Source organism: Trichosurus vulpecula (genome assembly GCF_011100635.1).
Source record: "Trichosurus vulpecula isolate mTriVul1 chromosome X unlocalized genomic scaffold, mTriVul1.pri SUPER_X_unloc_2, whole genome shotgun sequence".
NCBI classification, from domain to species: domain Eukaryota; kingdom Metazoa; phylum Chordata; class Mammalia; order Diprotodontia; family Phalangeridae; genus Trichosurus; species Trichosurus vulpecula.
In genome coordinates this window covers 285,770-313,763 of record NW_023494378.1, presented here as the reverse complement: position 1 = coordinate 313,763, position 27,994 = coordinate 285,770, and the positions used below count along the sequence as shown (strand labels likewise).

The window sequence follows — 27,994 nt, the reverse complement described above, 5'->3', positions numbered from 1 at the left end:
TAACCAACATATTTAACAAATCTGAAATTATATGCAGTGTTCCACATCCATTGATGTCCCACCTCAGAAAGATGGGAGCGGGGTGTGTTGGGGGAAGCATCTTCTCACATCTCCTTTGGGGCCATGTCTTTGTTTTTTAGGTAATCTTCAAAAAGCATTTATGGTTCATGGAGCTTTTTCTTTTTATATGTCACTATAGTCACTGTATTATTGTTCCCACAGCTCTGCTTGCTTCACTCTGTCTTTCTAGGCTTCTCTGTAAATACGCTTGTCATTTCTTACAGCATCATAATATCCCATTACATTTACATACCAAAATTTGTTTAGCCATTCCCCAGTCGATGGACATCTTTATTTCATTTGTTGCTCCCACAGAAAGTGCTGCTACATGCATTTTAAGTGTATTAGTAGAATCTCCCTTCTATTCTTCAGATGAATTGCTGTCCAACTGGCCTGTCCTCTCCACTCTGGGGGGCTTTGGCTCCAGCCCCCAAACGTCCCAAGCCAGCCCTGCTCTAAGGCTGCCCAGCTCTGGCCACATTCATGGCCCCTGCTTGAACACTAATATCTTGGAAATTGAAAATTCTTTACAGCCTAACTTTAGCTTACCTAGCTGAATGTATCCCACAGTACCCTTAGAACGCTGAGGACGTGTTACCTCCCATTTCTCCGCCTCTACCTAGGCTGTGCACCACACCTGGGGTGCACTCCCTTTCCTCCAAAAGCCTCTTAAAATGCCCAGTCTTCAAAGCCTGGCTCAAGCAGCATCTAGGAGGTGCTTTTCCTCATCTTCCTGGTGCTACTGCATACCCTATCCTCCATTATTTTTATTTATTAAAACTTTGAAAATCAAGTGCTTGTGGAGGCTGCTTCCCCCCTGCTGCTGCGTACATGGGCAATCCCTTTGCAAGTCCAGGGGGGCCCTCTGCCAGCTTCCTTTCAGTCTTCTACCTTCTCCATCACAATCCTTTCTTTTTGATTCTGGCTCAGTGCCTTCGCTCTCCATGGAAGAGAAGGCTCTGAGAACCCTACCACTGGGGGGACCATTTAAAAGTAGTGAACAATTTCTACACCATTAGCAGTGAGTGGAACTCCAGTAGGCAAGTCAGTTGAGCTGTTGGAACAGTGGCCCCAGCATCAGGCTGGGCTCATGGGCTGACTCTCCAGCCATCTTCCCCACCTCCCCCTTCTACCTCTGGCTCTGGGAACACTGTTCTGAGAGGATACATCGATCAATTGCCCTATGACTCCCCTCACCGGCCCGGTCTTCTCAGACTCCTGGGTCACCAGGTCATCTATCTTCTTCCATCAGAATGTAAGCCCCCTGAAAGCAGGGGGTGGCTTACTTCTTCTATTACTGTCCCCAGCACTTAATAGATACCTGGGGATAGATAGAGCCATCCAGAACATTTGGACATTCATTCATCAGATGCCTCTCTGAGGAGGAGGCAGAGAGAAGAGCATCTTCAGAAATGAAGGAGATAGAAAATCAGCTGGTTTTTTGGTTTTGTTTTCCTTTAAGAGGAAAAGGGCAAGGGAAGAGTGAGGGGTGGCCAGAGAAGCAGAAGGCTTAGGTGAGAGGGCTCTGGTCCCTGCCTCATGGCCTAGCTGCTCTAGCTGACTGTGAGGGAAGGAGGGAGGCTCAGAGATGTTTCCAACTCCGTGGGAGCCCACCACTGGAGGGCTCAGAGCATCAGTGACAGCACAATGCCCACCATGGCCCACTGTCCTCATTGGAGATGTTCTGCAGATACAGAATCCTCTGTAACAGGATGGGATAGTGGGCTTCTCCTTATTTGTGGGCAGAAGGAACAGGAGGAGAGCCTGCCAGCACTACAAGGGAGGACCGAGATGATGGCCAAGATCCCCATCCGATCTCTTGGTGGAGGGCTGGGGTTGTATAGGCCTTGACAGAATGGGGAGCCCCTGCTACCGGCAAGAGCCCTGGGAACCTTGTGGAGGCACCTCCTGCTTCCCTGCCTGACAAACACAGTCTGTAACTCAGCCCCAACCCTTCTGTTTTCCCAAGAGTTCTCCCTGTGCAGTTGAGAGTCAAGGCTTCAGCTTTTTGGCAAGAAAGAGAAAGCAGACAAGGCACGGGGCCCACTGCAGGGCTAGGGTGCAGCCTGAAGATTCCAGGAAGTGGAGAAGGCTGTGGGGAGGGGTTATGAAGGTAGACAAGCCAAAGCAGCTTGCTTCTTGGCAGGCTCCAGGCCCCTCCTGAGAAATTCCAAGGTCTTGCAAGGCCTCTAAACCCAGGGAAGACTCCAATCTCCCCAACCCCCACTGCTATCCCCCAAACTAAATCTCATTTCCTGCACACTAGGACCTTGGGGAAGTCCTTTCACTTTCCTAGGCCCCAGATGCCATCTGGCAAATGGCACTCAGAGGGAGAAAGGGTCCTCCATTGTCCACTGGGACTAGCCTTTTGAGTTCTAAGCTTCTCTGCCTGCCCCTTCAATAGGCACATGGATCCACACTCTTTCTAATGCTTTCTCTCTCTCTCAGCTGTGGTTGGGCTCTGTTGCTTGGCTCAGAGAAACAGATTTCTAATTGGGGGCACCCATCCCTCAAGCCTCAGGGACAGGTTCCTCCCTAGCACCAAAGCAGACAAACCCATTAAATGCCCATCCAATGGACAGCTACAAATAGGGTCTTGCGGGTCCCTAAGGTGGTCATAATGAAGAGGCACAAAGGCAACAGCTGATGCCAGTGTATCCTCCCCATGGGACACCCTGGTGGTCAGCCCTATGATCACCCTTTGGCTCCCAACCCCGGACCGAGCTAGGGGATGGGAGGGGGATGTGCTGAGACCAGAAGGATCCAGTCTTGCACTGGGCCTTGGCTTGTGAATGGCCCAGCACCCCCGGGTGGGAAGCACACACCCTAGCGAATGTGGGCCATCTCCTCCAGAAAGGGGGTTTTCATGCAGCCTGTGCAGAGCTGATCCATCCAGAGGGGGGCCTCATGCTGCAGAGGAGTGCGGCGGGGAAAGAAGGTGTAGCGAAGGTCATAATTGAGCAGGCAGCTGATGGAAGCCATGTAGAGGTCTGAGAAGCGGCAGAGCCGGCGAGAGAAATAGGTGGGGTTGTGGCAGGTTCGAAAGATGCTGCCAAACTGAGGATTGAACAAATTCTTGGTGACAGCCCTGGGAGAAAATGGAAAGTGTGAGAGTTCTAGCTCATGATGGGGTAAGGCCCTGGGGGTCTGGTTTTAGCTTCACAGACACAGCCTAGGAAGTGACATCTTTCTTTGAACTGTTACAGATAGAACTCTTGACAAATACAAACAAATTGGACTATGGAGATGAATTTCAACATGACCGTGGCATCCAAACTGTTGATATCCCCCTAGAACATAAGTCTTTGAGGGCTGAGGCTGTTTTGTTGATGTTTTTTTTTTGGCCCAGCACCTAGTCCACCCAAGTGTCTGCTATACACTTCTTCAACTGAAGAATAGGGAAACAAAGTGTTAGGAAGAGGGGAGGGAGAAGGGCAGGGGTCAGGACATGGACCACACACATAGGCTTTGTATGACTGCCATCATGGGGCCAGAGGTCTTGGGAGGTTATTTGCTCAAGGGTTGAAGCCACCTCCCACCCTAGGGAAGTCTAGCCCAAGTCCCATCCTCCCCCAGACCCAGCCACACTGGCCTTGGAGCCACAACACACCTCATCTCCTGCCTCTCCTTCATCCAGTCTTGGAGCACCTGCTGGGACTCAGCATCTCGAAACATCTGGGCAGCAACCAAAAAGAAAACATTCTACCACATCACAGAATCCTAACCCTGATCCCGTCAACACTCTGGACCAGCTAGAGGGCCAAAAAGGCTGCTGCTAGACATGAAAGGAGATGGAGGAACCAGCAGCCCAAAGGCTACTGCCAGGGCTACCTCTGGCTTCTAGTATTTAAGCTGGAAACATTTCAAAGTATCACGAGCAGTTTCCTGCCCTAGGTCTACCACTCTAAGCCATGTCTCTTGGTCCAAAAGAACCAGCTAGAGGGAGAACACTGACCTGCATACGTTCCAGTAGGCCAGTAAGGGCCTGCAGCCATGTCAGTGACTGGGAATATTGCTCTGTGTTGACAATCTTGGTCTCAGTCTCTAGTTCTGGAACAATAGCCCCAGTACGCCAGCCATGACGAAGCATTAGGTCCTTGGAGAAAGCAGCAAGAAGGCAGGGAAAAGAACAGTCTGGTGAAGAGGACAGCCATGGCCTATGCCCCTGGTGCCCCTTTGTGCTCAATGAATCTGCCTAGTGATTTTCCCATAGGCCCTGAGAGGGGATCCACCATTGCTGTCCATGCGGCTCTCAGTGTGAAGCCCCCCTCTCCCTCTTACGGCTCTTTAAAAAGACTCACTGCAAGATCACTGTAGAGATGGTCACCAAAGTAGAAGACTTTGGATCCTCGCCAACCAGTCAGCCGCAGGAAATCAAACAGGTTCCCCTAGGGATGGATGCATGTTTAGGGGGAATTAAAAATTGGAGGGGGAAGCAATTATAGAAGAAAATAGATGCTTCATGGGCAACACTATTCCTCCCTGAAATGCACTGACATTTAACCTTGCTGTCCTGGACCCAGTATACCCTGCTGCTCTGCCCCCAAATCAGAGCAGCCTACTCCTCCCCTTAGTCACAGAAGCAGCACGATCATGACTGTTGCAACCTCTTCTGAACTGTACCCAAAGTCACTGGCACCATTACAGCTCTCCCCCCGCCCCACCCCGCTACAGAACATGGCCTTAGTAAGGGATGCTGCTCAGAAGGCAGCCCTAAGGTCAATTCCATTTCAATTTCAACCTGAGTTTGAATTTTCTAGCCATCCCTTCCCAAATCCTTCCATTGCATAATCTGGCCTCAGGAACTTCCTAGCTGTGTGACCATGGGCAGGTCATTTCTCCTGTTTGCCTCAGTTTCCTCATCTGAAAAATGGGGATAACAGCACCCCCTTCCCAGGGCTATTGTGGGGAATCAAAACTCAAATGAGGTACCAAGTACAGTGCTTTGTAAACCTTAAAGCACTAGATAAATGCTAGCTAGCATTATGACTCTTTCCTTTCTCTGATTGGTAGAAGTACCATATCTTACTATTACTGGTGATGATGGAAGAAGTGACTTTGAATGAGGGAATCTTTTCAGTTCCTTTCCTTTTAAGCTGCTTCCTTCTGGAAACTAGTTAGGACTGGTGGTGATGGGAATAATGTAGCTTTTTGTCCTAAGCAGGCTCCAAAAAAAAAAAGATGCCAGAGGTGTACCCTAGTGCCAGGAGGACCACCCTGGTCTTTCACTGTGGCTAACTCAGACTGAGGAAAAGGAAAAGATTTCCTCCTCTTGGTCTGGATCTTGTTCAGACTCAGACCTCAGATCCTAGAAATGCAACAACTAGAATGCTGCCTCGGGAAAACATCTCAAACTGAGAAGCCTAAAGTCCTAAATATCCCAAACCACTCTTCCTTCCCAAGCATATGCCCTGAGGGGAGTGGGCACCTCTTCTGTTGGGGTACCTCTGGGTGTGAAGGGCAAAGGCTGGGTGGAGCCTGAAGGGGTTATGGCTCGAGAAGTGCAGGGGGGCGGGGGTGGGTCCTCCCTGCTTCAGGCCAGGGCAGGCAATGAGTCATACAATTTCCTTGGGACCTTTCTGATATTCCTAGGCTGTACTGTCACTGGCAATCTCTGCATCTGCCACACTGAGGAGCCCTGAGGCAAAAAGTGCTGTCAGAGGTGACAGGAAAAGGTATGAAGTTGAAAGCCCTCCACCTACTCAAACTGGGGGCCCACGTCCTGCATACTGGGGGCAGTTTTGATTCTTTCCCTCTTTGCCTCCCAAGCCCTGACCTGAATCTTCCCTTTGAGTAGGGCCTGAAGCCACACCCCCCAAAGTAACAGCATGGTAGCCTCACACTCTCCTGCAGAAATGAGGTTCAGTGCCTGTCATCCCAAGTTAAGAGCTAGCCAGGAAGGAACCTGAAGCAGCTGCTGTCAGAACCTGACCCCCTGGTTCCAGCTGGAAGGGTACTGTGGTGCTTGAGAAATAGAAGTGGTGGACATGGCCCTTGAAAGAGTGCTGATAGTCTTGCAAGTGAGTGGAGAAGCAGGAGTGCCAATCCAGGCCCTTGGGACCATGGGCATAGGCCTCACCTGTTTGTATACCTGGCCCTTTTCTAGCTTGATGATCTTATCCCACTGAAGGTCTCCATTCTCGTCCAATCGTCGGAAAGGTCTGCCAGAAAGAAAGGACACCTGCTCAGGCACCTGGTGTCTTCCCTCTCCTCCTGGGAGGGGGAATTCTTCCATATTAGATGTCCGGTCTTTGGCAGGAGAAGGCTATATATGGCTCCAGAGCTCAGGTTGCTGGGCTGGTGGCTGCCCAGCCTCTTATTCCCCGCCTTTCAGAAATGCTCATCAGAGGGATGTTTCTGCCAGGGTGGGGCATTTGGTCCTTTGGCCCCAGTTCTGCCAGGGACTGTTGCATTCATTCATCTGCTCCCTAGAAAACTCATGGCCCATGCAGCATTTATAGAGTTTATGAGCATGGTTGGAGTATAGAAGATTCTAGATATTGAGCAGATCACATAGAGGAACTGGGCCTGTAAGACCGAGAAAAAGTATTCCTCCTCCCCCCCGGCAAATTTAAAGGTCCTTTAATAGAAATGGAATATTTTTATGAGGGAAATTTTAAGAGGTCATGTTGGACAGAACGTTTGTGAATGTCAGTGAGCTGTGAAGCTAGCGCTCCTGTCTCAGTACACCCCTCCTTTATTTGGCACTGGTCTGTCACCTTTGCTTTGGGGCAGGAATTCTCTCACTCCTATTTTCGGGCTACAGAAACTGGGGGGAAGGAGCATGTCAAGGGCTATTGGGACAATATGGGAGAGAGACAGAGAAAAGGAGCAGGAAGCAAGCCTGAGGCCACAAAGGAAATTCTAGAGTCTGGGAATCTAGGGTCCTCCCACCTGGCCCAGTGTTGCCCCTCCCCCAGGAAGCAGCCCTGAGATGCTGTGGTAGCTGATGGCAGGAGGCTGCCTTTCCTCCTTTTCGGCAACACTTAAAAGCAGAGAAGGGACGTCCTTTATTCTAGGAATAAGCAGGAACAGAGGAAGCCAGGGAAGACTTGCCCGGATCTAGGCTTATGATGCTTTTGTTTGGCCTCAGCCCAGAGAATACAGAAGTGGGAGGTTTGGGAGGGTCACATCTGTAGTTAACCAGATCAATGGGAGGAAGGGCCTCCGGGGTTCAGATCAAAGAGATGAGCTGTCCCTATGGTACAGTCAGTGCCTTAGCCAAAGGGTTCATTCAGCCCAGTCAGGAATAGCTGGGACTGTCCCTAAGCATCCCTGAGAGGCTCCCCCAGGGCCACCAAATGCCCCAGGCCCCACCCACTAACTCTCATGGCTGTGTTCTCAGAGCGTCCTGGTCTCTGCTTTACTTCTCAACAGCTGGATCTAAACCCCCTCCATTACTCACAACTGCTCTTCCTTGAAAAACTAGGGAAAGTGGACTTGTCCTATCAAGGAGAAAGCACATTCAAGCTAAGGCTAGGTCTTCTGGAAAACACAAAGTGAAGGCCTGAAAGCTTCCAAACAGACTATGTCCCTCTAAGGACACTTTCAGCCAACTAGGTTTCCAACAAAAATAGGAACTCCAAGTTGAAGGCTTCATTTCCAAAGCCAGAGTGGTTCTGGCCCAACTTTACAACACTATGGCACCCACTCTACTCTGTGGCCCTGGTTTTGCAAAGTAGTGACATGAACTCCTGGCATAAGGAAGAATATGGAGATGATAGAGCTTCTCTGGGGGGCCCCTGGGACTGAGGCTGAGTCAGGACTGGGTTCACTATTCTGAGTTGGACAAGTCCAGACCAACCTCCAATATTCAGGGAATAAAACAGCAACTCAAGATATTGTTTAATTTCTACAGTCAGAATGAATGAATGAATGAATGAATGAAATGAAACCATTTATTATAAGCACTTGCTATGTGCCAGATGATGTGCTAAGTGTGAAGATGCAAACGGAGCCAAGCAAGGGAGGGAGGCCCTGTGATCTTCCCTTCTAATGGGATATGCACGTATAGTGAACAGCATGGTTTGGACATGGTCTGGAAGTGACATGGAGGCCTGGCTCCAGGCAAGAGGAGACAAAAACTGATTCTCTGACAAAATGAAAGAGAAGAATCTTGGCAGCCCAATTTGATGAGTAGCACTGTGCAGCAGAAGGAATACTGAGCTGGGAGGCAAGAGATCTGGGTTCAAGTGTCAGCTCCCACATTTACTAGCAAGGGCCTTGGGCTGCTCACCGCCCTCCTCCATAAAACTGGTTGCCCTCATAGGGTGCTTATGAGAAAAATGGTTTAGGAAACCACAAAGGGGTTATCTAAATGTGAATTACAGCCAAAGAAGTAAAGGCTCCATGGAAGGCTGGTTCCACCTGTTGGGCTGGGGGCAGGATTTTGTGCTGCCTTCCCTCCCTCCCACCATTACATCCAGGTCACAGGATCAAATGAGGCCGTCCTCTCCAGACCCACACACTTACTTGATGCCATCATTAAAGAAATGTGGCTTATCCGCCTGCACAATGACTATATCAAAGAAATCCCTCCACTCCTTGCCCACCATGTACTTCATGCCTTTGTCACTGGAGAAACAGAGAAGAGGATTGAAGGTTGTGGTCTCTCTGCAGGAACAGAAGACTCTCTTCCTCAGACACGCACAAGACATTTTGTGTACCCCTCACCTTCCCAACAGCCCTTGCCCCAGTGGTTGCTCTAGCCTTTGCAAGATACACTGCAACATGCGATCAGCTATGGGGGCAGGGAAGCAGGAGAAGAGGAAGAGCTTTATCTGGGTGCCCTTCCCAACCTCACCCCACTCCTCTAGGGACACTCACACAAAGCTGAAGGGGCTGTTGGTGATGAGAAACAGCTTCTTGCCATTGTCCACCAGGCGGCGCAGGACAGCATAGGTCTCTTCACCCCGAAGGATGTACTTTTCTTCAAACAAAAGTGCAGGGAGGTCAGGAAGGCCCAGGCAGGGGACTCTGCATCGCCAGTTAGGCACAATCTGGATCCCTGACCCTAATCAAATCCTAAGTCCTGGACACTGGGGCAAGTCCTCACATCAAACCTGCAAAGCCCCAGAGCCTTTCTGCAACTGGGAGACAAAACTATTCCCCCACGAGATCTCACAAGAGCACTTTTCCCTTAGATTAGTGCATAACTTCTGGAGCAGGGAAGATTGCTTAAGACCTCCAAACTTCTAAGACCAGAACTGAATAAAGCAATTATAAAGAGAAACAGCTCTTCATCATTTTCACCAAGGGAAAGAAAAGAAGGAATATGTGTGAGCACGCACAAGTGAAAGTCAGTTCAAAACCAACAGGAATGGCCTTTTTAGGTAAGCTCCAGTCTGAACCACATAACCAAGGAAATGTGGTCTAGTTCTCTCTCTTGCTCTCTTTACACACACACACAGACACGTGCACATGCATGTACACATGCGCGTGCACATGTGCATGTACATACAGGTATGCATTCCTTCACTCTTATTTTCAATTTCAGGAGTTCTACATAGAGCCTGCCCATGTTCTAGGGCCTCTACAAACTCACCCAAGTCCTGGAGGATCCATTTGTACATGAGGCCTTTAATGTGGACATCCCTGATGGCATCCTAAGGCAACACAAGGAAGAAATATGCAGCTTTAGAAAAGCTGAGGGTGCATTTAAAAAAAAACACACCCATCATGAGGAGCAGCTGATCTGCAGCTCACTGCCTTAAGGAGAGGCCCACAAGGCCAATGGGTATCAGAGGGAAGCCTCAATCCAGCTCTTTATCCATTATGCCACAATCAGTCTTGAAGGAAAGTACATCTCCAGCTACATTTCAGATGGCAAGTTTGATTGCCTGTTTGTTCACAGACCACCCCCTCCTTATTCCTAATTCATCAGCTGCAAGGGAGAAGGTTATTTTCTTAGAAACAATTCTCCAGAGTGCAAACTGTTCTGTGGTAGAAACTCAAGCAGCTCCATTGGCTGCTTCTCCTTAAAGGACTCCCAAAGGGAAGGATTTGGCTGAGGATTGGACAGCAAATTCAGAATCAGTGACAGAATTGGGACTTTGCACAACCTTTTAAGAGCTGAAACAGAGAGGTTCTCAGTTCATACCCTCAGGGGAGAGAGGTGCCAGAAATCATGTGGGTGAGAAGAAGCAGCACATCCTGCATTTCAGGGGGTCAAAGAGCAGCCTTCAAGGTTTCCAATTACATATTTCCAGAGAGCATCTGGCCAAGTAAAAGAGGCTCCCCAAAAAGTGAAGGAAAGCAATTATTTGAGAAAAACAAAAAACTCTTACCCCTCTAGTACCCAGAGCAGACAAAAAAATTTACCCAAAACACAAGAAGAACAACTTATCTGGGGTCACCAGGGGATCAGAAGAGGGAGTGGGAGGGTTAGAAAGGAGAATGAAGGAGTCCAACAAATAACTCTTCAGCAAACTTCAGGCCCTTGTGTGATTTCCAACTAGGTACTGTAGTTGGGGAACTAGGGATTCCTGGGATATACTGCAGCCGTTCTCAAATTATACTCCAGAAAATGACTGAGGAACCCCCAAAGAGCTTTGGTTTGGGTAGCTCTATCAATATTTTTACCATACTAGAAATGAAACACCTCAGTATTAGAATGAAAATAGTTTTGATGTAGACCTCTTGGGGGTCCCTAGACCACCCTGGAGAACTTTCAGGTCTCAAATGGCAAGAGAGGAAGTCAGAGGACGCACAACAGTCTGAATCCCAGTTATGCTATTGCCCAAATATCTCTTAACTTCTCTGCATCTCAGTTTCCTTATCTGGAAAAGGAGGGCTTTAAAACAGATGACCTCTAAGGTCCCTTCCAGCCGGAATATAAATGATCTGATGAGCCAATGTGGCTCCAGCTTGTGCCTGTTCAAAATATTCTTGGGACCCAAGATTTGGGACTTTTGATTCAGTCTAGACTCATCCTAGAAGAGACCCTACTTCTTGGAGCAGTGACAGAAGCCACCAAACCTTGGGACCTGCATTTATCAGAATTAGGCTGCTCTGCAGCCTGGAAGAGAAGGCAGGAGCAGCAGGGAGTGCCAAGCCTGGCCATGAGAGCACAAACAGGGAGGGAGAAGACTGAATCCCACCCACTCCAAAGCCCTGCCCCAGCTCTTTCTTAGTCAGAAAACAGCAGAGACTGGTGTAGCCTCAAAAAGTAATCAGGGTACATGATGCCAACACACATAAACCCAGAATTTTAGAAAGTGTTAAAATGTTCCTGGCAGTAAGAAACACCAGTGGAAAAGTACTGGATACAGGGGCAAGGAAAGGATACGGGTGTGGGGAGAGGGGTGAGGGAGACAAGTGGGGAGAGAGAGAAGAGGAAGGAGAGAGAGGGGAGGGAGGAAAGGGGGAGAGGGGGAGAGGGGGAGAGAGAGAGAGAGAGAGAGAGAGAGAGAGAGAGAGAGAGAGGGAGGAGAAGGAGAAGAAGAAAGGGGAGAGACAGACAGATAGATGGAGGGAGGAGAAGGGGGAGAGAGGGAGAGAGGGGGAGAGGGGGAGAGGGAGAGAAAGAAAGAGAGAGAGAGAGTGAGAGAGAAGGGAGGAGCAAAAGTGAGAGTGAGAAAGAGAGAGAAAGCAAAGAAACTGGAGGGACTAAAGGCCATACACTTCAGCTACTCCCCCTTCTCTGATTTCCCAACCTACCCCTCTAGGAAGGGACTTCAGGTCATCTAGTTCGGCCTGACTTCATATCTGAACAAGACTGTCCTAGTGAAGTGAAAGCCTCTGCTTGGAAACCTCTGATGAAGGGGAAATCCTTCCCTTCTGATGTTCTTGGCCCCTTGGCCCCTTCCACCACTTGCTGCTCCTGGTCTGGCCCTCCTTCTTGCCACCCCAAGTCTTCTCTCCTCTGTCTTTACTCGTAACTTCTATGGCACCCTCAGACGGCTTCCAGTCCTCTTACCATTCCAGCTACCTTCCTCCAATTCTTCCTAATGTTCCTCCAAACCTTCCTAAAATGGGGAGCCTAGGCCCAATCCCCAGCTTCTGGACTTGCTCTGACCGCAAAAGTGTGGAGTCCAACAAGCCTGTCAGGCCTTCTTTACCGCTCTTGTTTTGCATAGTAGTGGGTGCCTGGATGAGGAGGGAAGGGACTGGGGAGGTCTTGGGTTTTTGTATCCTTAGCATCTAGCACATGCATTGGCTGAAGTGGTGGCCTCTGGGAGGGTCACTTTGTTGGAGGCTGAAGAGAGGAATAAGAACCAAATTCTTCACAGTGGGGGTTTCCAATACCACTCCTCCTCTCCCAGGGCCCCTGCAGAGACACCCAGTTCAGCATGTTGCTAGGCTCTCCTAAGCAACTCGTGGGCCCTTTCCTCATCAGCTCCCTCAGAATTCTGGGCCCATCTTTCTGGGATCCCTTCAGACACTCCATGAGCTCCCCTTATCAGGTGAGTGATAAGGCTCTAGAGCCAGGGTGTCTCAGCTCACTGGGATGTCTTTATTTAAGAAATGCTAGGTACCAGCTACATACCATCTGCCTTTTTAAAATTCCTGCTCATTCTGTGGATGCCACAGTGATCAGACTCCTGGAAGCTGAATCCCCCTTGGTGGGGACAGATCATTCTGTGTCTGAATAGTCTCACCAATGTTAACTTCCAATGACAACTTTGTGGGAAGGTTCCAAGCCTGCCAACAACCCAAGCATACCCAACTGGTAGCTCCCTACTTCTGTCCAGCTCACTACAAAACCTAAGCCCAGAAGTGTGGGCAAGAAAACCAAAGGGAAAGGTTGACTTTCTTCTTGGGAAGTTACCAAGGGCTCGCCTCATAAAGGGAAGGAGCTGTGGTGGTTCCAGGGGGGTACAGGGGCGAGGGTGGGGAACTCCAGAAAAGGCTTCTCTCTTCTCTAGTCTCTCTCTTAACGTTTACAGTCAGCTCATCAGGCAGTAATGCTTCTATGGCCTTCAAAGCTTCAGAGCTTCCTGGGCAGCTGTTTCTAAAAGATAAGAGAGGACCTCTGCTCAGGGTCCCTGCTCTCTCCTTATAGAACAGCTAGTTCTTTCTCAAGTTCAAGTTAGGAAAGAGACAGAAAAATGCAAACTCATCTAGTCCCCAGTTACCACTCCAGGGGAAGAGATTTTGTCTCTAAGAAAATAGCTTATGTTTTACAATGTTATAAGTTGTTCTGTGCAATGGCCTTGCCTCCCCTAAGAAAGGACACAAAGCAGGGGAGGACAGGACCTTCTGTTCTCAGTCACACAGGCATAGATCAGAGAAGTTGACCCTCCTCACCCCCAAATTACCCCCTCTCATCCTTTTTATGGGTCATTGGCAATGGGTATTGGCAATCAAAACAGGCTCTTAGCACTTAATTCAACCAAGTGCCCTTGAAGAGTTTGGCCTTTATTTCCCTGATTAAATTAGGAGTCCTTGATGACCTACCTCCTTGCCTCAAGGGAAAGCCTAGTTTACATGGGTTTGAGTGACATGTTTGTGACATCAGAGGCTTTTAGACCACGTGGGTTTAAGTTGCATTTTTGTGATGATTTTAGGTCAGGTTGGTGAGTTGCATGTGTGACTCACCCTTGACCCTGAAAAAGATATAAAACCAGGTGTTGGGTTTCTTTTTTCGGAGCTCTGACCCACAGCAGGAGTATTGCGTGACTCTGGGCCAGCACTTGTCGAGCTCCCGGTTGAACTCAGATGTTGGTAACTATGAATTGTATTTGGTCTGTTTATAAATGTATGTTTGTAATTTGTTTGTATTTGCTCTGAAGTTCAGGGTTCTGGCTTTTTCCCCTGAACTAAGTGAATATTTGTATGCTGGATTAAAGTAAGATTGTTAACTCCTTAACGTTGCTTTCCTTAGTAAAGCAGATCAAAAGAACCTGGGCTTGCAGCATTCTGTGAGCTGGTTGTTGTTGATTTTTCACCCCCCACAGCAGCTGCTAGCCAGATTGTTAAAACAGTCATACCACAAAACAGGGTCTGGGGCTCTTTAGGAATCAAGAGATACCAAGAACTTGTCCTCTGGCAGAAACAACCAGTCTCTCTCCTGGAAACTATTTCTCAGAAAGGGTCATGTTCCTCTTCTAAGAAAGGTGATGTGGAGGAGGGAATAGTCAGTAGAGATTGCAGTTCCACTAACTCTAGGAGGCCTGGGTCCTTTCCCTCTGTGGCACCATTCCCATGCACCCCATCTTCCCAGCCTTACTTTGAACATCTTAGTCTGGCTCCTCATCTCTTCTATCTGGATGTCTGCCTCCAGTCTCTTCCTTCCTTTATACCCCATATACTCCTTCCAAATGAACATTTATTCTCTTCAAAAACCTGTAAGGGTTCACTACTGCCTAACAAATAAAGTAAAAAAAAATAGACTCGAGCTGTAAGCAACCTTACAGAGAGTTTAAAGACTTGAAACTCCTTAGCTTAGAATCCAAGGCCTCTACAAATGGAGCTTAAGGGGCTGTTGCAAGTCTTACCTGGTACTGCTATAGGACCCTGCAAAACTCTCAATTCCTGAAACATACTCTATGGTTTTCTATGTCCATTCTTTGGTTCACACTACTGCTAATGCCCAGTGTGTATGTCTTCCAAGGCCCAGCCCACCACTTGAATGCCACCTCCTCTAGGAAGCCTCCCTTGATTTCCTTGTCCAAAATCCTCCCTCCTTCTTCTTTATTAGACAGTTCTTTGCTGTTTCCTGTGGTCTATTTTGAGTGGCCATTATCTGAGCTCTTACCCTGTTATGCCGCAGCCCGGGAGCCCTTCCAGAGCAGGAATTGGGCCTGACTTGTCTTTGTGCCCAGTGTGTGGCACAGCACTTCTAATATAAGCATTCACTGGTGCTCTCCCCTCACCCTACTCAGTCATTGCATTTTGCTCATTCTCCCTTCCTTTCGATTCTCATGGGCACCATCCCAGTCCAGGATCATCATCACCATCATTCAACCTTCAAAGTGCGTTCCCTAACTCTCCGCTCAGCATCTTGGGCCCTACGAGACTCTTTCTAAAACCACGCTTGGCAGGTAACACCTTTGCTGACTCTCCCTTCTCTGCCACACCCCTGAATAAAGTCTAAACTCACTAACTTATCTCTTATTACTCTCCTCCACAAACCAAATTCTCTGATTAGTCACTGTCTTCGATTCCTGGCCCTCACCATTGCCTTACAGACATATCTTATGGTACCTTTATTTAAGCTGATTCATCCATTGGCACTGCCCTAACTTAAATCCCTAACCTTTCCTTTGAGGTTCCGCTCCTTCCAGAAGCCTTAAGGGAACACTCCAGCCCCTTCTGAATGTCTAGTGCACCTACTGTCATAGCACTAGCACTCAGAATATACAACTTAGGAAACAACAAAAAGAAAAATAAAATAAAGGAAGAAACAATATGATCTCTCCAACAGGATGCTACGCCTTCAAAGGTAAGGATGTCATCTTATGCCACAGTGCACTCCAGAGCAGGTGCTCAATCAGTGTTACAGTAGGGCATTAACATGGTAGCCATGTGCTACAGAAAAGCAAGTCACTACTCTCTGGGAGTGCTTGCTTCTAGGCACAACCCCAGCGACCAATGGAAAAGAAACCTCATTCCATTGGTAGCTGTGAAATGATTGAAGGCTGAGGATCTAGGGCATTCAATAGCTGGCTCAGATGGAATGCATGGAGCCCCAATCTCTACAAGCTCACTCAAGAGGAATTCAGGTTGGAAACTCCCAGGGAAGAAGACAGGTGTGCAAGAGGAAGCATTACCGTGACATCCTTATAAAGGTGGATTGGGTCATAATCAATATCATTGGAAATGAAGAAGTCATTGGCCACTGCAAGGAGGGTCATCTCAGGAAGGGAGAAGATGTCCATGAACTGCTTCACTGCTGGTCCCTGAGAGAACCAGGAAAAAAGAAAGAGACTGTAAGAAGCTAGGAGGAATAGGTGTTAAGTATCTTGCACTGTAGTCCTGGCAAAGAGCCATGGCTTAGGATTCCTCACCAATGACAAGAGATGCAAGGCAGGTGGCTTCACTGATAATTGCTCATTTACCTCCATGACCCCCAAGGCTTCTGTTCTGACGAGAGCTCCAGAAACAGTAGCTTCCAGAAATTACTATAAGTTTCAACCCATCCAATATCCAAAGTCCCTGTTTTTGAGGTTGCTGGGTCAGTTGATGATGGACAGGTACTAGAATCCCCTCACTATAGATACCTAACTACCCCCTTCCCCAAGGATTTCTTTAGCTAACAAAGTTGGAAATCAAATTCCTCTCTCTTGCTCCATCATACCTGGTCACTGTGGGGAACAAGCTGGGGTGGCAGAGACCAGTGGGTGTATGCACAGAGGAAGGTCTCCAGACCTGTCTCTGCCTGCCTTCAAGCAGCACGGCCATCACCAGCAAAGCATAGGTTGTCTAAAACTCTTGGGTAGTTTAACACAGAGGTCCAAGGAGATGAGAATCTAACAGGAATAAGAGTTCCCTAGAGGAATAGGCTTGAGTAGGAAGCATCAGAACCAAATCTGTGATGCAATGGAGAGTGCTGGCCTTGGAGTCAGGAAATCAGGTTTCAAATCATGACTCCTCTCTGAGGTCACTCCTTATGTAAAGGCTTGTGGGAAGCACTGCACCTTGGGTAAGCTCCAGCCTTTAGACTGTTCAGTTACAAAAGACCAGGGATCATGAAAGCCAATTTCCCAATGCCCCACTCCTGCCCTTTCCCTTCAGTTATTATTAGACTTAGCCTCAGAGGAGGGAGGCTCAAGTCTCTGTCTCCTCACCTTGCCATAGAATCCGCTAACCTGGTGGAGGGGAATGTGATGTGTGCCTTGATACAACTCAGTTACTTCTTCATCTGGGACTGGCTTGAGGCCCCTAGGAAAGATTAAAAAGAGCAAACAAACCATGAGAGAAAAGGTAAGTGGAGAAGTAGAGGCCATCTGAGAGAATGGATAATTGTGGAGAGAGAAAATGTTCTGGAGCAATTGGTCCAGATGCAGATCTGCAAGCCTTGGATTCCCTCGGATCACTGATCAGCCTGTCCCAATGTGAGCATGTCTGATAAATAAGGAAATAAAGCCAGACTGGGGAGAAGAGTCATATCTTCTGATCAAAAGTCACCACCCATTCCCAGAATGAAAAAACAAATCAAAACAAAATAACCATGTTGGCAGTGAAAGGAAATGGATTTCTGTCAGTTTTGACTGATTCCTCTGTTTGTGGGATCCTGGGGTCTCCTATACAGAAGGGAAGTGGATACAGAACAGAGCAGATAAATGGGAGCTAACCAACACTGATACCCCAAAGTTTCTAAGACAACACTCCTGCCCTATATCCTCATGGACTTACTTCTCTATGTATCTAGAGGATTTCTTTTTGCCATTTAGAAAAATTCTGTGGCCACTATTGGGTGTCCACCTCACCTCCCACCTCCAATTCCTGAAAGTCTCACCTGTATACGGTGCCCAGCTGGATGTAATGGAAGGCATCGATCTTCATCAGTAAGCCCTGAATAAGCCCAGTGGGAAGAGACTCAATAAGTGCATGGAAAACCCACCAAAATAATTTTCTGAGAGGTCATCCTACCTCACTTTTTTGGGGGAAGGGAAAGGATGAAAAGTTGGCAAGTAATACATCCCAACTCCTACCAAGGTACACGACCAAAGGAATCAGAGGGGCCTTACCTTGGGAATGTCATAGTGCAATCCTCGGATGGCAAAGTTTGGTAAGTAGTCATATTTTCGGATCCCCTCTGGATACTACAAGGGGAAAAGGAGGGAACAATTATGTGCAAGAAGAAAGGAGGTGGAGGAGGGATGAGGAGGCACTGCTGCTATGTCACTGTCTCCAAAAAAGGTACTGCAAGCCAAGCTCTGTCTACTCTCAGCTCAGAGACATGGGGCTCTCAGCAGCATGTCAGCCACGACTAAAGAGTATTAATATTTTCTGCTTTGTAGAATCTTTGTCTGTTTTCTAGAAATCTGAGCTGAGGAGGTAGTAGGGAAAACAGCCAGAATGAAAAGCATTTGTTCTTTGAAAGTTGCCATAATGAAAAGTGCCGAAATAACTTCACAACTCAATCATTAAACCTCTTCTTAGACTTAAGAGGCAGTTATTTTGGAAGGTGATATCGGAAGGTTGATATCAGAAGTACAGACATACAGAGACACACACACACAGACAGACATACACACACACACACACACACACACACACACACACACACGCCCCTATTTTGCAGATGAGGAAGCTGAAGCTCAGGGAGGTCAAAGTGATTTGCTGGGGGTGAAGCAAACCAAAGTCAAAGCTGGGATTGGCATCCAGGGCTCCTACCTCTACTTCTCCAGTGTCATAAATATAGAAGTATCCCACATACACCCTGAGAGCAAGTCTCCAAAGGTTCCCTTTATTTACATTCAGGGAGATTTATATAACCTCCTCCTTTCTTTGTCCCCCTCAAAACCAAACCAAACTAGGCAACTGGCCCAACCCAAACTGTCATCAGCCTGAATGGTACCTCAAGAACCACTGAAACTCCAAAGAGTCAATGACATTACTCATTCATCAACACACATGCTTTGCACTTCCCAACTGCAACCAGGTGGGAAAAGTCCTCCCTTACCTTATACTGTTCCACCAAGATGTCCCTGGCAGTGTTGTAAATCATGGAATGGAGGGAGTTGGAGTACAGAGCCAGAGTGTAGTCATAGTCAAAACCATAGATCTCAATGTCAGCCAGGCACACCTCATTGTTGGCATAGATAGTAGAAGGGTTCAGGAGGTTACACACACCCGGGGGGAGCAGATCTGAAAGCCCAAAATATGGGATAGACAGGAGAATTTAGGAAAAGCTCACACCGCCAGGAGGGTACACCCAATCCTGAGTCAAGGTAGAAAGTGGCAGCAGAGAGTGAATGAGTGGGATAACAAATACTCTGGGGTTTGCTTCTAGGGCCTAGCAGGGCAAATTGCTAGGTAATTAATGGATTAGTAAATCTTATGTATTTCTAACCATATAGCCCTAAGCTCTGCAGGCCTTCACTTCCACCTCTATAAAATGAGAAAGCTAAACTTTCTAAGGCTCCTTGCAGCTCTAAGAGTCGATACTTCAGGATAGTGCAATATTTCTCAAGTAAGTGGTGCCCCACAAGCTTTACTTCTTGTTGAATGGAAAAAAGGGGGTGTTTATAACACAAGGCTAGGCACAAAGTTAAGTTTTCAGTGCCAAGACCCTTCCAAACATAAGAGGTTGGGGGAAGCTGCCCAACATCTAATTTATTAACTTGCAGTACTGTCACTGGACACCTTGCTTTCCAAGCATTTGTATCATACTCTGAAAGCTCACAGCATTTCTATCACAATATCTTATCATTCGATTCCTAATGTTTAGTCCTGGGAGCTCACCCAATCCTTTCATGTTTTGCTTAAAATTCATGCAATCCTAAAACACAATGCATTTTGCACTGGTACACACTTTCCCTAAACAGTTTCTTCTTGATGGAGACTCATACTGTGTCATTCCTATGATGAATAATTTCTTCCCATCCTCTTCTTTTAAGTCTCAGAGAAAGAGCAGTTTGATACAAACACAGCCTTTCAGGAGAGCCAACACTGAGATAGCAGGAACCAGGAATCAAAGAAATGATCGTCCTCAACAGAGAGCCAATCCTGGCCCTCTCCATCACCAAACACCTCTAAGAGCACTCAGGGTCTAGTCTTCACTTTATAGTGAAGCTAGAAACGTTAACTGTTTGCCGGCCAGTTTTGTGAGAAACCACAGTTCCTAAACATTAAATATGTAATCTGATACTCCTCCCTAACATATTTTCAGGACCCACAATTAGCTGCTTAACTCAGAATAGGCAAGTGCCTTATTTTTCCTGGTACAAACTAGACTGGTAGGTGAGTGACTATTCTTCTCATTAGAAATGTGAGTTACATCCACTCTTGCCACAGAGTTCAGAGAAGAACTGCAAGACGGAGGGATGTGTACACTGAGGTCCTTTCATAAGGAATTCATCAAGAATTCATTTAGAACTGATCTGCCTGCAGAGTGATTCCATATGGTTTCCCCAACTGCAAGTCTGGAGTCCAAGTTTTCTGCAGGATGTGCAGAGCCAGGAGGCAGTGAAGCCTCTCAGCCAAGGAGGCCAAGGCAGAGGAGATGAGCCATCCAATGGTCTCCAAAGCGTGGGCAGGAGAAATTTTTGGAAGCATTTATAATTCTTTTTCTTTGTGGGTCTTCTTCTACTGTTCCTCTCTGAAACAGGGTTGGAGTCAAAGTGATTGTGAGAGCTGTGCATTTAGGGTTATATTGAAGGCAAATGAAGAAGGAAGGGACTCTGCTCCTTCAGAGTTCTACCTTAGAGGGGCAGCTGGGTGGTGCAGTAGATAGCGTACCAGTCCTGGAGTCAGGAGGACCTGAGTTCAAATCTAGCTTCAGACACTACACTTACTAGTTGTGTGACTCTGGGCAAGCCACTAAACCTCCATTGCCTCGCAAAAAAACCAAAACAAACAAACAACCAGAATCCTACCTTAGAAATCTGCTGACAACAGCATGTATGCAGACTCTTAAATTACTCTCATATACATTATATGCTTTTTTTGAGAAATATATTCAGCCTTCCTGGCCAATCCATTGGATTAAGGGGAACTCCTTTGCCTAGGGCCCTCAAGAAATTAAGTCCCAATGAACAGATGCCCAAACATATGGGGACCCTAAACAAGGGAGGTAGAAACAGGCCCCAAGAGCCCCAAAAGCCCAGCTGAAAGGTAGAGCCATCAATAGAGTGGTGATTACTCAGCACGGGAGAGGTCTATCTGTCTAGGACAGACACACTAGGAAGAGGTGATCTGAAGCCAGACCTCTTACTCTCAGTCTCTACTTGCAAAACTAGCAAAATAATCTTGGGTCAAGTCACTTAACTCTTCTTCTTGCCTTGAATTTCTTTCCTAGTAGGATAAGGGTGATCTCCAAAGGCCTTTCTAGTAGCAGAAATGGCATGATCCAATTCCAACTAGATTATTACCCTCTGGTCACCAAACCAAGAGCTTTATGTGGCCATATCCTTGGTAAACTCAATTCATTGTGCTGGAACTTATTATTACCTGCTTGGCTCATACATTTCTCTTCCCCCAGAGTGCTAATTAAAAATCACGATATTTAATAACAAAATTACATATGATAGTTGTCAGCACAGCAGATTGATTAGAAGCATCAGGAAGCCCTGTGTTCAAGTAATATCTCTGACTCATGCTGGGCCTGTGACCCTGTTCTAGGCATTTCACTTCTCTGAGCCTTGAAGGTAGAAGCAGATCATTGCTCTGCATTGCTATGGGGGATTCCTTACTAGAGGTTGGCAAATCTGCCAAATTCAACTCCAGCCTGTTTTTTTTTCAAACAGCTAGTGAGCTAAGAAGAGTTTTTACATCGTTTTGATAAAATAGAATTTTATTTACAGATATAAAAACTGGGCTATACCAAAATCAGCAGTGGCCCAAATTTGCTGTACCCTGCATATCAATAAAAAAAGAGTTGTTAAAAAACAAGTTGTCAGTCATTTTCAAACTGAGAATAGGAAAATGAATCTCTATGGATTCTTTCAAAATGGGTCTTTCTTGTTATTATAGAATCAAATACACTTTCCCCGTTGTACAGAGTCAGAGACATTGTTCCTCGTTGTTTGACCTGTCTCCACTTTTGGAACATGTGCTAGTGGATATGTGTTATAGAGAAAGGAAACCAAAATAAGATTTCATTTCTAAGCTTTAAGGTTTCCTAAAATATCTTACTTTTCAATTACGAAAGCTGTGGGCAAGGGTGCAGGGTTCTCTCTACTTGAGCGAAAAGCAATGAACAGTTTATTCCACCAGCCTGCAGCAATATGCCTGAGAAAACAAGCTCCTTCCCTCCCTCACCCCCCATTTACTTTCCAAAACACTCGTCATACTCCGGTACGAAGCCTGAACAACTGGCCCATTACAAGCATATCTTTCTGAAGCCCTCCCAGTATGGTTAGGAATGTTCTCAGAGTCGGGGAGCATGGAGCCTCCAGCCCAGAAAACTGCTAATGGAGTGCGGTCACTCTGGCTTTCTTCTGTACTTGGGGCTCCTACACCCATGGACCATCAAAGCACATGGAGGCAAAAGAAAAATGACCTTAGGTGGAAACAGAACAGGTCATTTAAGTCCTAACTTTTTGGATGTCAAGCCTCTCCTTCCTCGGGCAGGCAGTCTAGTGACTAAAGATATTCTAAAGAATGCTTTAAAATGAGTAGGATTATAAAGGGAACCAATTATATTGAAGTACAGTTTTTAAAATATTTTAAAAACAAATTTATGGACTTCAGGTTAAGAACCTCTAAAGCAGAGGGATAGTATTGTCAGGGAGCTGTAGAGACCTGAGCTCCAGACTCAATACTTCCCTGAGATTTACTGGGGAAAACAGGGGCAAGGCTGAGCCCTTAGACAGATAACTTAAAAATCTCTCTGAGCTTTAGTTTTTCCATATGTCAAATGAGTATAATGCTATAGTACTCACTCACGGGGCAACGTCAAGGAACAAGTAGGTTTTAGCATGTTCCCAACCTAGAATTGTGTAGATGTTCTCACCAAGACCGAAAGACATTTCCACAGAGCACTTTCCAGTTGGCAGAGTGCTTTCCATGCAGTATTTCATTTGGGCTTAGTGAGGTGAGCTGATTTCTGAAGCATTTGACACTGCAGACCCCCTCCCTTCTCTCAGACATTTCTTTTTCCCTTGCTTTCTTCTTTCCTGTGTGGTCACTCCTTGTCAGATTTTGTTTCAGCCATGGCTATTTTCAAGGTTAGCTCTGGTGGGCCTTCTCTTTCCTCTATCTACATTTCCTCTCTCAGCACCTCCCCTGGATCTACTTATCATCTCTAATAGATGACTCCCAGATTGAAACAACCAATCTTAGTTTCTTGAACTCTAGTCCTGAATCATCAGCTGCCTAGAAAAGGTCTTTAGTGGATGTCCTTAAGGTAGCTCAAATTCAATGTCCCAAACAGAAGAACTACCTTCTCTCTTACTCCTCAGACGCTCCCTTCTTCCCAAGTCACCCAGGTTTAAAGCTATGTAGGGATCCTCAACTGGTCATCCTCCTTCACCCCTCCTTTTCAGTCAGTTTCTAAGTCTTGTCAGTTCGACCTCCACAACATTTACATCTGTTCCCTTCTCTCTCCCATTGCCTTGACCCTGGTTCAGGCAGTCAGCATCAATCACTTGGACTACTACAATAGCCCAATCAGTCTTTCTGCATCTAAGGCTGTCCCTTGTCCACTCCATCCTCCACGCAGCTAACCAAATGATATTCCTAAAGCACCTGTGTGACTTGTGATGTTATTCCTCTGCCCAAGAAATTCCAGTGGCTCCCTATTGCTTCTAGGATCAAACACAAACTTCTCAGTTGAGCTTTTTAAAACCCTTCACAATCATGTTACTGCCTACCTTTCCAGACTTAGCACATTCCTCTCCCTTGACATTCTAGCCAGCCATACATAACACTCCATCTCCTGGCTCTGCACTTTCCCTATGCTTGGAATACACTCCCTTCTTGACTCTGCTTCATGGAATCCTTGGCTGCCCATGAGGCAAAGCTCAAGTGCTGCCTCCCACAAGGAGCCTGGCCTCCCCAGTTTAGAGTATCCTGGGGGAGGGACTGTGGGGAAGGGAAAGGAAGAAGTACTTATTAAGTAGCAATCCATGTGCCAGGAACTATGCTAAGCCCTTTACGATTATTATCTATCTCATTTGATCCTCACAACCACCCTGACAGGGAGGTGCTATCATGAACTCTATTTTACAGTGGAAGAAACTGAGGCAGACAGAGGTAAAGTGACTTGTCAGGGTCACTCAGCTAGTATGTATCGAAGTAGGATTTGAATTCAGATCTTCCTGATTCCAAGCTCAACACCCTATTCATTGTGTTACTTAGAGGTTTCCTTACTTTCCCCAGAAACTACTTTGTATACAGTTTGTGTATGTATATGTTATTTTCCTCCAACATAATGTAAGCTCCTTGAGGGCAGGTACTGGTTTTTGTTGATGCAAGTGCTCCAGACCCTAGTACTGTCACTGGCACTTAGTAAATGCTTGTTGGTGTAATAGTAGTAGGTGCTAGTTATTTTCCTCATTTTACAGATGAGGAAATTGAGAGACCCAATGTACTTTGGAGATAGAGTAAGTTACTTGTTCAAGGTCACACACTTTATAAGTGACAGAAGTGGGATATGAACCCAAGCCTTTCTGCCTCCAAGTCCATCATGCAGCAAGATCAAGGTAGAACCAATGGCCAAGTCCATATTCTTCCCTGGTAGCTAGCTATGCAATGTCCAAAGAGCTAAATGAAGGCCCTCAGGAAGGGTAGGTCCCTGCTCAAGAGTCATACAAGGATCAGAAGGCAAGGGGGAACTCATAGATGCATTTAAGTCCTGGGAAAGGGAGGAAGGCTTATGCGCTCTCTTATAGGATTGGTTGTGAGGGTCGAAGGAGCTAGATGTTAAGAGTGCTTTAGGATTTGGGAAGTGCTGGAGTGATGTGAGTAGTTATTACGGGGCTTGCTACTTCAATGGTTAGAAACAGGCTCAGGGTTAGCCGTTCTTTTCCTCCAACCTAACCACATTACTAGGTCTTCTCTTCTCTTCATTGCCCCCACAAAGACCTAGAATAGAACTTAAAAAGCTAACAGGCTCAGGAACTTGGTACAGTCTACATGGTTTAAATCCTACACAAATATCCAAGAAGAGGATGAATTTCAGAATATATTAGGTACTATGAGCAACCAAGTAAAAAGCAGGTATATAAGCAATAAATTACAAGTACAAATTCTCTTGAAAGAAAGGTTATTTGCTCTTATCTGTTTTAGCTGACTCACAGGTGAAATTTCCCTCTGACTTTATTTACCAGTCCTTTTTCCAAAGGCAAACAACCTAAATTCTCAGGGAAAAAAATAAAAAGTAAAGAAAGATTGACTGGAAAGGCAAAATCTTTCAGTGCTGGGATGACTCAGGGATTCATCTCCTTCAGGAGAAAAAGAAGCATTCACATTTCCAAGCAGTTCCCTGGGTTGCCTGCTCCTGCAATAAAGGCAGCCAGCAGCTTTCTCTCACACCTCTCTGGCTGCCAAGTCAACCTCAAACATCCAAGCCTCAAAGATGCTTCAGAAGCTGTTACACTTTCTACTTCAATTACATGAGGTGCTGAGAAATGCTTCAGGAAGCCTATTTGATTCACTTTTCATTTTATTTTAACTTTTTTTTTTGAGGGGGAAGGGCAGGGCAATTGGGGTTAAGTGACTTGCCCAAGGTCGCACAGCTAGTAGATGTGTCAAGTGTCTGAAGCCACATTTGAACTCAGGTCCTCCTGACTCCAGGGCTGGTGCTCTACTCACTTTGCCATCTAGCTGCCCCTTTGATTCACTTTTCAAAGTGATTAGGTGCTTAGTGAGAGAAGACAGAAACCACAGCCTAGAGGAGCCTTCAAATGCTATCTGTGGACCCTAAATTTGAAAGCAGATGAATTTATTCTAGGTCACCAACCGTAATTTCCCCCAAAAGAAAAAAAAAAGTCAGGGTAGGGTAGGTTGCAAAACATCCAAACCTGGTGTCCTACTCCACAAGAACAGCTATACTTAGTAGGCGTCCTCCTCCTCCTCCTCTTCTTCCTCCTCCTCCTCTCTCCCCTCTCCTCTCTCTCTCTAGATCACCTTCTTCCCCGCCCTCACCCCCACCCCCACCAAACTGCGGCTTTTTTCTCCCCATTCAACACCGACAGCATAACCAGACCTATTCACCTCACCATATGCACATCCATTGGGTGCTACTGGATGTGGGCTTCACATCCAGTATTTCCTGAGACATATAGTAGTACTTTTAAACACTAGGGGTTTACAGAAGAGGGGCAGGCGGGCTTCCTGGCGCTGGGTAAAGAGAGCCACAATGCATCAAAGTTCATAAAGAAAAGGGCAGGAATAGTACGAAGGATTTGAAGTCAGGGACTCTGCGTTGTCGTCTGTTTTTTTCCATCACTTGCTACCAGTGGGAATCCTTGGTCTAGCCGGGTGATCTCTTTGGGGCCTGGAAGGGGCTCTAAGGTCCCTCTCCAGCTCTAATTCTCTGATCCCGCCGGCCAATCGTTGGGGCTGGGTACAAATACCATTTCTTTCTCTTTGTACAGGGCTTGACTGGAAACAAGGAGATCCAAGGAAGGCCCCCGGGGCTCGGGATGGAAGCAGGAGGCTGGGCCTGGGCAAAGTGGACGTCACCCGAGCCACCCCCCCCCCGCCCCCGCCCCACTCAAGTCCCACTTCACTTGGCCGGGGGGGGGGGGGGGGGGGGAAAGAGAGGAGGGGCAGAAAAGGAGAGCGGGGGGTTGGGGGGCAGTGCCCCACGCGCTCACCCTGCACCAGGCGCTTCATCTCGTTGTAGCGCGCCCACAGGAAGCTCTTGTTGTCCAACCGGGCGCCGGGGGTCGGGGGGGTCGCCCGCTGTGGCTGTTCGGGGCCGCTGAGGTGTCGGCGGCGGCCTTGGGGCTCGGCGCTCCCAGCGCCAGACCCCCCGCCCCCCGCGCCGGGTCCTCCGGAGCCGCAGCGGGCGCTCAGCGCCGCGCGCACCCCGAGCCTGCCCCACAGAGTCGAAGGAGCCACGGCCATGGCGCCCACGTACCCAGGCCAGCCGCACGGAGGGTCTGTGATGGTCAGTCCTGCTTGAGCGCCGCTAGCTGGCCCTGGCCGCCACACCCCCCAGCTCGCCAGAGCCCCGGCCGGCCCCTGCAGCCTCTCAGCCAATGAACGATCTCGGTGGCCAGGACACGCCCCAGACGGCCTCGCCCCCGTCCCCGCCCCGGCGCCAGAGCTGACACTCCTCGGAGCAGCGAGCTCTGACGTCCCCACGAATGGGCAAAAGCGCTCCGCCTCTGCAGCTAAGTTCTGCCCCGGGAGTCTGCATTCCCCAATGGGAAGACACAGAGGGAAGCCTCTTCCCGATGATTGGCCGGCCTCCCGTAGCGCCTTCAGGCTTTGTCACTCCTCCCAGCCGCCAAAGTGGTACGTGCGGAGTGTGAGCTACACCTCTGCTCCCACCCGCCCTCCTTCCCTCTCTCCCTCCTCCTCCTCCACCTCCTGCGGGTGCCCTGGAGTCCAGAACACTGCAATCCCCTGCACGTGAACACTGCCTCGCCCGGCCCAGGGCGCGGGTACCCTGGCTCGGGAGAGCCCCAGGCTGTGGGCAGTCGAAGGCGCCCAAGCGCAGAAGAAAGAGAGAAGGGAGGGCCGGGATGCCAGTCAGCTGAGCCTGGCCTGACCTAATCTAGCGAAGCCTTGGCTTGGTGTGAACATTCCCTTGGTCCCTAAGGGACACAGGCTGTGCCATCTGGAAAAGACCCAAGGGTCCCCCGAAATTGGATGTTCATTGGACACTCATTAAGTCCCGAATCTTGCGGCGAGCACTGTGCTTCGTGCTGGTGATCCAAAATGGATCTAGGAATAGTCTCTGTCCTCAAGGAACTCAACTCCAGTAGTGTGAAGGACGAGAACTGATCTTAACATAGCCCTTTAAAGTATGTAAACTGCTTTTTGAGCGTGCTCGGTGGTGCCTTCCACTTCCCACTCAGCCCCCGCAAGAGTTCAGGGCTCATACAAACCAAGATTCTGAGGATCTCTGTTTCTTTGGGGCTCTTTGCGTCCGCCCTCTCCCAAATAACGCCCCCAATAAGTTGCCAGAATGACTCGTGCCTAGTCTTTCCGAAACGCGAATAACAGGGTGTCCTATTGCCTACATGAGCACTCAAAATGCAATATGAATATTATAGAGGTGGTTAGGATATATCCTTCATCAAAAACAGTGGCGGACAGGGCTACTAAACCGGAAGGTGAGGAAATGTTGTGGATACATGTGACTGAAGCATCCAGGGAGCATCTCATACCATTCTTGTGGGAAACATGGTGAAATGTGCTCGGTGCT

At 47.7% G+C, this 27,994-nt stretch overlaps 1 protein-coding gene across 1 annotated transcript; it reads right to left on the bottom strand.

The window, feature by feature from the left end:
* Positions 1-13: 13 nt before the first annotated feature.
* Positions 14-26,685, bottom strand: LOC118833119 (5'-nucleotidase domain-containing protein 2-like). Its single transcript, XM_036740511.1, has 14 exons — positions 26,433-26,685; positions 18,632-18,816; positions 17,694-17,768; positions 17,462-17,517; positions 16,791-16,884; positions 15,774-15,902; positions 9,605-9,665; positions 8,887-8,989; positions 8,533-8,634; positions 6,140-6,221; positions 4,362-4,448; positions 4,016-4,156; positions 3,671-3,735; positions 14-3,148 (listed from the first exon to the last, which is right to left on the bottom strand). Exons 1-14 carry the CDS (start codon positions 26,683-26,685, stop codon positions 2,887-2,889), a joined length of 1,695 nt encoding a protein of 564 aa, XP_036596406.1. The 3' UTR covers positions 14-2,886.
* Between the last annotated feature and the right edge of the window lie 1,309 nt (positions 26,686-27,994).

Coding starts and splice junctions, on each gene's coding strand:
- LOC118833119 (XM_036740511.1), bottom strand. CDS start 26,685: ATGGCCGTGGCTCCTTCGACTCTGTGGGGCAGGCTCGGGGTGCGCGCG. Junction 16,885..17,461: donor CAGCTGGGCACCGTATACAG/GTGAGACTTTCA, acceptor AATCTTTCCTAG/GGGCCTCAAGCCAGTCCCAG. Junction 3,736..4,015: donor GCCTACTGGAACGTATGCAG/GTCAGTGTTCTC, acceptor GTTGCTGCCCAG/ATGTTTCGAGATGCTGAGTC.